Below are 12781 nucleotides of genomic sequence, written 5' to 3'. Positions count from 1 at the left end.
GTGGTGGTGGAGGCCGAAATGATAGGGTCTTTTAAGAGACTCCTGGATAGGTACATGGAGCTCAGAAAAATAGAGGGCTATGGGTAAGCCTAGGTATTTCAAAGGTAAGGACATGTTTGGCACAGCTTTATGGGACGAAGGCCCTATATTGTGCTGCAAGATTTTTATGTTTCTATGCTTCCCAGTTCCTGCATGTGAGGCTGCTTAACAAGATCACAGCTCATGGAGTTACAGGAAAGATACGTGTTTGGATCGAAGATTGGCTGACTGACAAGGGAGACAGGGTCAGAATAATGTGGGCATTTCTGTTTTGCTGTCGGTATCTAATGGCGTTCTGTAGGGGTCAGTAATGAGACCGCATCTTTTCATGTTAAATGTGAATGATGTGGATAATGGAATTGATACCTTGGTGACGAACTTTGCAGTTGATACAAGGATACGTACGGGGCAGGTAGTTTAGACAGAAGTGGGAGTCTGCAGAAGGACTTCGATAGGTTTGCAGAAGAGGCAACGAAGTGGCGGATGTAACAGTGTGTATGCAAGGGAACGGTCATGTACAATTTGTAGAAGGAATAGGGGCGTAGGAAAAAAAGGGGAGTAAATTCAAAAATCAGAGGTGCATAGGTACTTGGGTGTCCTTGAGCAGGAGTCCCTAAAGGTTTGCTTGCAGATTGTGTTGATTAAGGATGACAACAGTAATGTTAGCCTATCAGAACAAGGATGTGACACTGTAGTTTTAAAACGCATTGGTCAGATCGCTCTCGGTGTATTGTGAACAGTTTCCGACCTCCTATCTGAGAAACAGATGTGCTCGTATTAGAACGGGTCCGGAGAAAGTTCATGAGAATGATTCCAGGAATGAAAGTTTTAACGAATGAGGAGTGTTAGATAGCTTTGATCCTGTACTCGCTGGTCTAGAAGAAAGAGAGGGGATCTCATTGAAGCCTGTTAAGTATTGAAAGGCCTCGACAGAGTGGCTGTGAAGAAGATGCACCCTGTACTGTGTGAGTCTGGGACCAGAGGACAGCCCTCAATGTATAGGGCATCCACTGACAGCAGAGATGAGGAGGAATTTCTGTAGTCAGGGAGAGGTAAATCTTTGGAATTCATTGTCACGGACGGAGTAGACGCCAAGTCATAGAGTGTATTTTAAAAGGATGTTCGAAGATTATGGGGGGAAGACGGGAGAAAGAGGTTGAGAGGGATAATCAATTGGACACGAAGAAATGGCGGAGCAGACTCGATTGGCTGAACAGATCTGTCTCACATCTCATGGCTTATGGTCTGAAAAAGAGGCTAGTGAGGTTGCATTAGGGTTAGGGTATTGTTAGGGTATCCACTCCTGGATTATAGTATTCAGATTTGTTCGTTCTGCAAAATGAGAGAGGACGTCAGGCTGGAATGAGTGCAGCGGGGATTTACGAGAATGGTGCCGGTACTTGAGGGACTGAGTTCTGGAGAGAGGTTGGGAGGGTTGGGACTTCACACCTTGAAGTGCAGGAGATTGAGGTGACATTATGCAGGTCTTCCAAACTATGAGTGTACAGAAATGGGGGATGTGTGCAGTCCTTTTCCCCACTTTTGTGGAATCAACAACCAGAGGGCACCGGTTTAAGTTGAGAGAGGATTGATTTAATAGGGATCCCACGGGAAATTATTAATCCATTCTCCCTTCCGGTTCATTGTTTAACTAACACGATGAGTGCACTCTCAGGTTGGAGGGGCAACACCTCATATTTCTTCCGGGTCGCTTACAACCCGATGGCATAAACATCGATACTTTAACTACTATCTCCTCCTTTTCTTTTCCTCAACCCACACGGCCTTCTCCTCCATTCTGTCTCCTCACTTCTCTCTTCTCCATTCCGGATCGGATCTCTCTGGTTCCTGTTTTACTTCCTTTTTCTCCCTATTGTCCGCTCTCCTCTGCTATCAGATTCCTCCTTTTCAGTCCTTTGCATTTTCCACCTACCACCTCACAGCGTCTCACTTCATCTCCCACCTCCCCCACACACTCACCTTCACTCTTATCTGGCTTCACCTATCACCTACCAGATTGGACACTTTCCACTCCCCACACCATCTTATTCCCGCTTCTCCCCACTTCCAGTCCTGATGAAGGGTCTCGGCAGGAAATCTCTGTTTTGCTTTATCCCCTCTATAGAAGCTACCTGACCTCCTGACTTCCTCCAACATTTTGTGTCTGTTACTCTGCATCTCCAACATCTGCAGAATCTCATTCGGACAGAGAGCAGAATGCAGAGACTACATCGGGTCTCACTAATGTCGAGGAGGCCACACCTGGAAAACTGAAAACAGTAGATGACCCCAACAAGCACGATGTTGAAAAGTTGCCTCATATGGAAGGACTGTTTAGGACCCTGACTAGTGGTGAGGAGAGAGGTTAGGGGCATCTCTGGCACTTGATCCACTTGCAGTTGGCGTCCAGCCCCTACACCCTTTCTTATCGCTGTAAACCTCTCCCTTTTGTGAACAACACTGCCGCTTGGTGGTGATTTACCACAATAACAGGACCCCCTGATTTGTGGACTCCATTGTCACCAGGTGGCGCTCTGCCGCAATAACTCTGAGAGACAGAAATGTGACGCTGCAGCCTGCTGAAATGTTTCTTCAAGATTCAGGGTTGTTTAATTCCATTTCCAGCAGACACGTGTAAATGATGTCGAAATAATTATTACTCCGGCTCCAATATAGCACAAAAAACACAACAGTAACAACATATATCCACAGCTTATATACTGTGCACGGACTGATTGTATGTCCATAAAGTGACGCTCGGCATAGGATGCCTGCATATAAGATGACAGACAGGAAATGATAAAGTAGAGGTGTTTGGTGTTGTGGAACGGTGGGTTAGAGGGTAGAGATATTTATCAGCTTTACTGCTTGGGAAAAGTAGCTGTCTCAGAGGCTGGTAGTCCTGGTGAGGATCCTGCGCATCTACCCACCAATGAGAGTGAGATGAATAGCCCATGAGTGGGATGGGTGGAGGTAGATTGTGAAAATTAGATTGGTGCTTGATCTCAAGAGAGGGCATTTGGAAAATACTAATGAGATGCTTTTAGAATAGCTTGTAATTGTGCCCTCTTGAGAAATGTTGATTCTGGATTGGGTGTTGTCCAAAGAACCAAATTTGATAAGGTAACTTATGGTAAAGGAACCATGTTGACGCTGTGATCATAACATGTTGCAATTCACCCTGCACTTTGAGAGGGGAAAGGTACAACAAGATGCATCATTATTAGTAGGGTGAGGGGAACTACGGAGGCACGGGAGAGGAGATTATTAAAGTTGATTGGAAGGGGACACTAGCAGGGATGATGGCAGAATAGCAATGGCTGGACTTGTTCAACTTGACAGCCTCAGGGTTGAAGAGAAACACATCATATTCCAACAGCATAGCTCCAACCTGAAGGCATGAATATCGATTTCTCCTTCCAGTAAAAAAATTACTGCCCACCTTTCCTTCTACTTTCTCCCGAGTAACGTAACTTTACACATTCTGACCACTGACATCTGGGACTTCCATATTCCTGCCAGTGTCTTCTACAGATAAGAGTGATGTACGATACTTATTCAGTTCATCAGCCATCATCTTTCACCCTCCCCCCATTAATACCTCTCCAGCATCATTTTCCATTGGTTTGATATTCGCTTCTATCTCTCTTTTACACTGTATGAACCTGAAGAAAAAATAGTACCCTCTTTAATATTGCTGGCTAGCTCACCTAAGTATTCCATCTTCTCCTTCTTAATGATTTTAGTTGCATTCTGTTTGCTTTTAAAAGCTTCCCAATCCTCCAACTTCCAGTAATTTTTGTTCTGTGCCCTCTGTTTGTTTTATATGTTGTCTTTGTTTTCTCTTATCAGCCACGGTTTTGTCACCTTACCTTTAGAATACAACTTCCTCTCTGTGACTTCTGAATTGCTTCTAGAAATTCCAGCCATTGGTGCTCTGTTTTCAACCCTGCCCATGTTCTTTTCAAATCAATTGTGAGAATGTTTTCTCTCATGCCTCTCTAATTCTCTTTATTCCACATCTGTCTTTAGTTTCTCCTTCTCCAATGTTGGGCTGAATTTGATCACATTAAGAACACTTGCCCCTAAGGGTTCGTTGGACTCAAGTGACCTAATTGATTCCAGTTCATTACTACACCCAATCCAGAAGAGCTGATCCCCAAGTGGGCTCAACCACGAGCTGCTCTTAAAAAAAAAGCATCTTGTAGGCACTCTAAGAATTCCTCCTCTTCAGACCAACACCATCCTGATTTTCCTAATCACCTGCATGGCAATTCCTCATGACTATTGTAACATTGCCCTTTTGGCAGGCATTTTCTATCTCCCATTGTAATTTGTGGACCACATACTTACTACTGTTTTGGAGTCACTATACAATTCCCATCAGGGATTTTTTTGCACATATGCTGTTCCTTAATACTACCCACAGATTCTACACTGCCCAACCCTATGCCACCTCTTATCTAATGATATTATTTAATATTTCACCAACAGAGCCACACAACCCCACAGCCGGCTTGTTATTAAACTAAACATATAAATATCTGGGAAACAAGGGGACCTGCAGATGCAAGAAATCGAGAGAAATTCACAGAATGTGCTGGAGAATCTCAGCAGGTCAGGCAGCATCTATGGATGGGAATCAACATTTCCGGCCATGACCCTTCTTTGGGCCTGTTGATAACCATGTATCTGAAAAATCAACAAGCAAAAACAACAGAAAGTAGTGCAATATTGGGAAAACCATTGACAACATTTATTTCAAGGCTTTAAAAAACTCTGGAACAGAGCTCAATAGTCATCAAATACAACAAAGGCAATAAACACTTCCATCAATACCAACATTGACTTTTTTTAATTAAAATATCTTAGTCCCATTTCAATCAGTAAAATTTACAAAGATAAGTAAGAACTGAAATGACAAGTTCAGAAAAGACTATTTACACTCAAACCCACTGAGATTAACACGACCTTGGACAGAAGGAGGAAGAGGAATAACAAACATGAGAAAAAAAATCACATAAGACCACAACACAAAGGAGCAGAATAGGCCATTTGGCCCATCGAGTCTGCTCCACCATTTCATCATGAGCTGATCCAATCTGCCCTTTAGTCCCATTCCCCCACCTTCTCACTGTAACCTTTGATGCCCTGACTACTCAGATACCTATCAATCTCTGCCTTAAATACACCCAATGACTTGGCCTCCGCTGCTGCCCGTGGCAACAAATTCCATAGATTCACCACCCTCTGACAAAAAATTCTCCGCATCTCTGTCTGAATGCGCGCCCTGCAAACCTGACGTCATGCCCTCTTGTACTAGACTCCCCCAGTCACTCTCGAAATTGCATTCAGCAACGGGGATGGACAAATATCCAGCCTACAGCTTATTGAAACTTTCTCCCAATGTGAACCCGGTCGTGTGTTACAAGGTTAGATTATTGAGTCAATCCCTTCCCATATTCACAGCAGGTGAACGGCCTCTCCCCAGGGGAACACAATTATGTAGCCTGGGTGGAGACGGTTGACAGAATCTCTTCCCAAAGCCTGAGCAGACGATCTGTGGTGTGAACTCGCTGGTGTTTTAATAGATGAGATGATCGTGTGAATGCCTTCCCACATTCGCAGGTCGACGGCCTCTCCCCAGTGGAACTCACTGGTGTGCCAGCAGATCAGATAACTGAGTGAATCCCTTCAAACAATCTGAGTGGGTGAAATCCCTCTCTGCAGTGTGAACTGACTGGTGAGTCACTAGGTGAGATGATGTGGTGAATCCTTTCCCACAGACTGAGCAGGTGAACGGCTTCTCCCCAGTGTGAACTAACTGGTGTGCTTGTAGGCTACCTAAATGTGTGAATCCCTTTCCACAGTCTGAGCAGGTGAACGGCCTCTCCCCAGTGTGAACTCGCTGGTGTGTCTGTAGGTTGGATGACTGAGTGAATGTCTTTCCACAGACTGAGCAGGTGAATGGCTTCTCCCCAGTGTGAACTGACTGGTGTCTCCGTTGGTGAGATGCCTGAGTGAATCCCTTCCCACAGTCTGAGCAGGTGAACAGCCTCTCCCCAGTGTGAACTCGCTGGTGACTCTGTAGGTTGAATAATCGAGTGAATCCTTTCCCACAGTCTGAGCAGGTGAACAGCTTCTCCCCGGTGTGAACTTGCTGGTGTCTCTGTAGGTTAGATGACTGAGTGAATCTCTTCCCACAGACTGAACAGATGAAATCCCTCACTGCAGTGTGAACTGACTGGTGAGTCACTAGGTGAGATGATGTGGTGAATCTCTTCCCACAGTCTGAGCAGGTGAATGGCCGCTCCCCAGTGTGAACTAACTGGTGTGTTTGTAGGCTACCTAACTGTGTGAATCCCTTTCCACAGTCTGAGCAAGTGAACGGCTTCTCCCCAGTGTGAACTCGCTGGTGTGTCTGTAGGTTGGATGACTGAGTGAATGTCTTCCCACAGACTGAGCAGGTGAATGGCTTCTCCCCAGTGTGAACTGACTGGTGTCTCCGTAGGTGAGATGCCTGAGTGAATCCCTTCCCACAGTCTGAGCAAGTGAACAGCCACTCCCCAGTGTGAACTCGCTGGTGACTCTGTAGGTTGAATGATCGAGTGAATCCTTTCCCACAGTCTGAGCAGGTGAACAGCTTCTCCCCAGTGTGAACTTGCTGGTGTCTCTGTAGGTTAGATGACTGAGTGAATGTCTTCCCACAGACTGAGCAGGTGAAATCTCTCACTGCAGTGTGAACTGACAGGTGAATCAGTAGGTGAGATGATGTGGTGAATCCCTTCTCACAGACTGAGCAGGTGAACGGCCTCTCCCCAGTGTGAACTCTCTGATGTACCTTCAGTTCAGATGACTGAGTGAATCCCTTCCCACAGTCTGAGCAGGTAAACAGTTTCTCCCCAGTGTGAATTCTTTGATGGATCTTCAGTTTAGATGAGCAAGTGAATCCCTTCCCACAGTCCGAACAGGTAAACGGCCACTCCCCAGTGTGAACTCGCTTGTGAGCCATTAGGACAGATGACCGAGTGAATCCTTACCCCATAAATTCAGCAGATTACCAGCCTCTGCCCAGTGTGAACTGACTGGTGTGTCCACAGGTGGGAAGACTGACTGAATCCCTTCTCACACACAGCACAGGTGAATGGCCTTGCCCAGTGTAAACTTGCTGATATACATTCAGTTGAAATGACCGACTGAATCCATTCCCACTGTCTGAGCAGATGAATGGTTTCCCCCCTGATTAAAATGATGGACATGCCAGTAAGTCAGATGACCGAGTGAATCCCTCCCCACAGTCTGAGCAGGAAGGATGATCGAGTGAATCCCTTGCTCCATTTCTTAAATATCTGGACAGAGACAGCAAAACTATATTCGAGATTTCCGTAGACAAATTTCTTGTCATTTGTAACCTGTAAAAAGATTTAAAAAATCCATCAATGGGTGCAGGACAACATTTCAGATCATGTGAGTTGTCAAGGTGTGAACTGACATCACACTGTTACAGTGAAGTTCAACACAATTTGGATGGAGAAATCATCTTCTAACTGGGCACAGTGCTGGTATCTGGAATGAGCATTGAACGCTCTGATGCTCTTCCTGTCTCTATAAGAATGGGGCATTTTTGCCATCTCCAATCTGTGAGCTGGCTCAGTTTGACTCTCTCCATTGATATTATTCCCTGTTCCCACTGAGCTGCATGGGTGCCTGGCCCCACAGTAACTGAAACACTCTCACACAAGTAGCCGGCAGTGTATTCCACGCACCCACCACTCTCTGTGTAAAATACTTACCTCTGACATCCCCTCGGTATCTACTTCCAAGCACCTTAAAACTATGTCCTCTCGTGTTAGCCATTTCAGACCTGGGGAAAAAAAAACTGGCTATCCACACGATCAATGCCCCTCATCATCTTATACACCTAAAAACGGCTCGAAACATAAACAAGGAAAATGTACACTGCTTTGAGGATTTCTTAGAAGTATACAACATTATGAGGGTATAGATAGGATAAATGCAAGCAGCTTTTTCCACTGAAGTTGTGTGGGATGACAACCAGAGGTCATGGGTAAGTGGGGAAGGTGAAAATTTTATGGGAACATGTGGAAAAGCTCTTCACCGGTCATGACAGTGTGGAATGAGATGAATATAAGTAGTGAAAATGAGCTCAGTTTCACCATTTAAAGGAAGTTTGGATGGGAGCCTGGATGGTAGGGGTATGGAGGGTGATGGTCCCGGTGCAGGTATTTGCATTAGACAGCTTAAATGTTTTTTGGCATTGACTAGATGGGCCAAATATCCTGTTTCTGGACTGAACTTCTCCATGTTTCTGTGATAAAGAAGCTGGCCAAACTTGTTTGGATGGGAAAAGGTAGGAGTGACAACGGAGCAGCAATGGCTGGAGTTTCTGGGAGCAACTCGGGAGCTGAGTGATCGATACATCCCAAAGAAGTGGAAGCATTGGAAAGGCAGGAGGACATATCCGTGACTGAAATGAGAAGCCAAAGCCAACATAAAAGCCAAAGAGAGGGCAAACAAAAGAGCAAAGACTATTGGGAATCTTTTAGAAACCAACAGCAGACAACTTTTTAAAAAAGAAGCCAGATGAGCTCAGGGCGTGGAATCCTGATATTGTAGTCATTAATGGATCTTGGTAGCACCCAACAATCTGAGGCATTTGGAGGAACAAAATATCCGGGGCCTGCACCTGTAACTTTTCAACTTTTATTTTGACAGGCACATACAATCTCCACATCCTCAAAATTTCACTTCTGAAGGCCTCCCACTTACAAGAACTCTGTTGCCAGGAATGAGCCTGTTCCAAACCACACTTGTCAGATGTTTCGGATACCATCAAAATTGACCTTTCTCCAATTTAGAATCTCAACCCGTAATCCAGACCTCTCTTTTTCCATCTTTACTTTGAATCTCATGGCATTATGATCACAAATTCTGTCACCAGCCCTGGATCATTTCCTAACAGCTTATTGTTCACTTCTATATCAGAGATTCTACATACTGATTAAGGGCACATTTGACAAACTTTACCCCATCTAGTCCTTTTACAGTATGGGAGTCCCAGTCAATAAATGGAAAGTTAAAATCACTTACTGAATCAAACTTTGTTTATTGGCATGGTCCGCAATCTCTCTACAAAGTTGTTCCTCTAAATCCCTCAGACTGTTGGGTGCAACCAAATTCCAATAATAGCTACAATATCATAAATCCCTGTCCTGAGCTCATCGGGCTTTCCTACGATGCTTCTTGCATTGTGATATACACAGCTCAGCACATTCATCACACTATGCTCAATCGTTTGATTGCTGACTCTATCCGAGGTCTGAACAACATCTGACTGGTGTCAAGAAAACAAACTCTCCCTCACTGTCATAAAAACAAAGCTGATTGTGGATTACAGGAGGAATGGAGACAGGCTAACCCCTGTTGACATCAATGGATCAGGGTTTAAGAAGGTGAACAGCTTTAAATTCCTCAGCATAAACATCACCAAGGATCTCACATTGTGTGTACATACCGGCTGTGTTGTGAAAAGAGCACAGCAGGCCCTCTTTCACCTCAGATGGTTGAACAAGTTGGGGACAGGGACCCAAAATCCTGAGGACATTCTACAGGGACACAATTGAGAGCATCCTGACTGGCTGCATCACTGCCTGGTATGGGAACTGTGCTTCCCTTAATCTCAGGAACTTGCAGAGATTGGTGCGGGACAGCCCAGCGCATCTGTAGATGTGAACTTTCCACTATTCAGGACATTTACAGGGACAAGTGTGTCAAAAGGCCCAAAGGATATCGGGTACCAAATTCACCACAACTACAAACTGTTCCTGCTGCTACCATCCAGGAAACGGTACCACAGCAAAAGTACCAACAGGCTCTGGGACATTATCTTCTACCAGGCCATCAAACTGATTAATTCATGCTGATACAATTGCATTTCAATGTTATATTGACTGTCCTATCTACAAACTATCTATTATATATTACTATTAATTACACATTGCATATTTTGGTGAAGATGTAATGTAAAGATTTCTACTCCTCATGTGTAGGAAGGATGTATCGAATAAAGTCAATTCAATTCAATTCACCCTCTCCACTATCTGTTCTGTCATTCTGGCTCCCATTTCCCCTGCAACTTATTTTAACCACATCACCCTCTCCACCCACACTAGCACTAGCATGCCTTACCACTTGGATATCAGTCCCCTCTTGTTCTGTTCCCCTAACTAATGAATCCCCTATCACCCCTTTGACTTTTCTCTGTCAGGTAATCCCCTTCACCACCAGTTTCTAAAGTGGTCTACATTTTGTTGTGTTTGATGGGCACAAGAGTACTCTGCAATGGCTATTTAACCTCATTCCCCTTCCTGACTCTCTCCCAGTTTCCTGTGTCCTGCACCTTGGGTGTAACTCACCTCTCTTCATGTCATATCTATCTCCCCCTCCAACTCCTGGATGATCCACAATTCATACACTTCCAGTTCCAACTCCTTAAAGTGCTGGGTTACAAGCTGCAGCTGGATGCACATCTTGTTGGTGAGGGCATCAGGGACACTGGAGGTCTCCCCACCTTCCCACCAATGTCCCCTCTAATTTGTAATGACCAGTGTGCACATAAATCATGTACTGTGCATTTTTTTTTACCCAGTGACATGTGCATAGTGAATTTTATACAGAGAGGTAATTAGTTTCACAGCCAGCAAATCACTGTTGATAAGTACTTTGATCTCCCGAGTTCGATCAAATTCATCTGCACTCTCTCACAACCTATGTAGCAGGCCTGTAACGGGTAATGAAGGATTTTCTCACCAAAGCTTTTGCACATGTCCATATGTGGTTTGCTTGCTAAATTATGCTTTAAAAAGTCAGATTTCCAAATATTACTCCAAGTCTTTCCACTTGCAAATTCTCCAGCACCTCTTGCATTGCCACAATACATACAGGTGACACCAGTTTCTATATTGGACATAAATATTTCCCCTGAACCCTCTTGAGGAATTGAAGATATATAAAAAAATTCATTTTGAACATATGTAACCTCTGGCTAGAAGAATAATTGGGACTGAATAGGAATATTTGAACCGAAGTAAACACTGTCTTCAGTGGTTAGCCAGGACAGGCTCATAACCAGTTCTCTGTGGCTTGCAGAGAGTCACACTGAGAGATGATAACATTGTATACTGTACCGTTGTTAGTTGATACCATTATACATTGTACCCTCATTTGAGTAAGGGGAGGAGGACTTGCTGATAAGGGCAGGAATGAACATCTGTGTAATTAAGTCAGGGCCTTGCAAAGGGAATAACTGATAAGGACTGGACAGTACATCCATCCATAATTAAAACCTCGATATAGCAAACTCTGTTAAGATTTGCAATTAAGATTTGTAATTAAGATTTGCACCAACACACTTGGTGGGCGTACCAGTTCAAATAACATCTTGCAATTGTAAGCATGGGGTGTACTATGAATAAATATACGGCTGTAACCCAAGTCAGTCGACTTGTCAGATAGTGGCAGTGCTTACGTGCCTTCCCTTTGACAACAGGGGTTCAAACTCCTGCAGGAGAATGTGCAATAAACTGTGGTGTCAATAAGAAGCTGGTCTCTCGAGTTTTATTCAGATTCAGCTTTAACATTTGGCATCATGAACAGGATCTCAATATACAGAGTACCAAGCAGATGGGCTGAGTAAGCAGCTGAACCACTCTGGGGACTGTGGAGACTGACAGGGTGCCCAATAGGTATTTTACATTTGTCACTCACTGTCAGTTCCTTTGGACGTACGGTGCCTTGCCCAAGGCTGATCACATACCTTGACAGGATCGGGAAAAAAATCTGTCAGGAGGCTCATATAAGGTAGGCAAAATTTTACTAAGTGGCCAGGAGGCGTTACTGGGTAAACTTTACTAAATGGGCAGGAAGCAGACAAGTCAGGTAAATTCATCAATTGAGCAGGAGGTGCCTGCCAGGTAAATTTATCTGATTGTTAATTGAGCAGGAGGCTTTGTGCCCAATAAATTACTTAGAGATAATCGGTCAATTGCAGTCGATTGATACGAGTGTGCCAGGACAGCCCTACACAATTTTGTGTGAGAGTTTTCCAGACAAGGAAAAAAATTTGCAAATGATGAGTGCAGAACTGAGTAAGAAATTGGGGAACAAAATGTGGCCACGGGTGGAGGGGGGTGGGGGAGCCTGGGTTATTACCTCATGAGAACAAGCAGTAAATCTGATATGGAAAAAGAACTGAGGAAAGAAGTGGAAATTGTTGAAAAGGGAATGGAAGGAAAAGGCAGATGTAAAATGGAACTTTGCCAGCTATGCCACTGATGGCCTAGTGGCTTCAGCGTTGGACTTCGAGGCGAGAGGTCTCGAGTTCAAACCCAGCCCACTCCCTTGCACACTTTCATCTGTGCTGGGTTAGAGCTGGTGAACAAAACAACTCACCCAGCAGAAGGCAATGGCAAACTACTGCTGTAACTTGCCTTGTACATGATTTCCCAACACCACACAGCGGCGTGGAAGGAAATCCTCGGCTAACTGGAAAATATTCCGGATGTGACATACCTTTAAAGTGGAACAGTATATTATCAGCAAGTTGGGGGAATAATGCATGTGAGAAAGGGATAGAGGTCTGTACTGCAGAAGGAACGCCAAAGGTTGGGAGACGCTAAAAGCGGAGCGTGAATGGGTGGATGGGCGCCGAAATTGAGAGCAG

General features: G+C 44.5%; 2 protein-coding genes across 4 annotated transcripts in view; both read right to left on the bottom strand.

The window, feature by feature from the left end:
* The window catches only part of LOC140723797 (uncharacterized), a 136324-nt gene that overhangs the window by 90086 nt on the left and 33457 nt on the right, over positions 1–12781 (bottom strand). The window lies entirely within an intron of this gene.
* LOC140723801 (uncharacterized) overlaps positions 4789–12781 on the bottom strand; it is a 40661-nt gene continuing 32668 nt past the window's right edge. For all 3 annotated transcript variants that reach the window (XM_073038339.1, XM_073038340.1, XM_073038341.1), the window contains one exon: positions 4789–7451. In XM_073038339.1, coding sequence (XP_072894440.1) covers positions 5693–7051 — 1359 coding nt within the window. In that variant the 5' untranslated portion in view covers positions 7052–7451 and the 3' untranslated portion in view covers positions 4789–5692. The remainder of the gene's footprint in view (positions 7452–12781) is intronic.

The sequence above is a fragment of the Hemitrygon akajei genome, unplaced genomic scaffold (assembly GCF_048418815.1).
Source record: "Hemitrygon akajei unplaced genomic scaffold, sHemAka1.3 Scf000136, whole genome shotgun sequence".
Taxonomy (NCBI): Eukaryota; Metazoa; Chordata; class Chondrichthyes; order Myliobatiformes; family Dasyatidae; genus Hemitrygon; species Hemitrygon akajei.
Note: the sequence above shows the minus strand (reverse complement) of the source record. Positions and strands in the feature narration are given on the sequence as shown.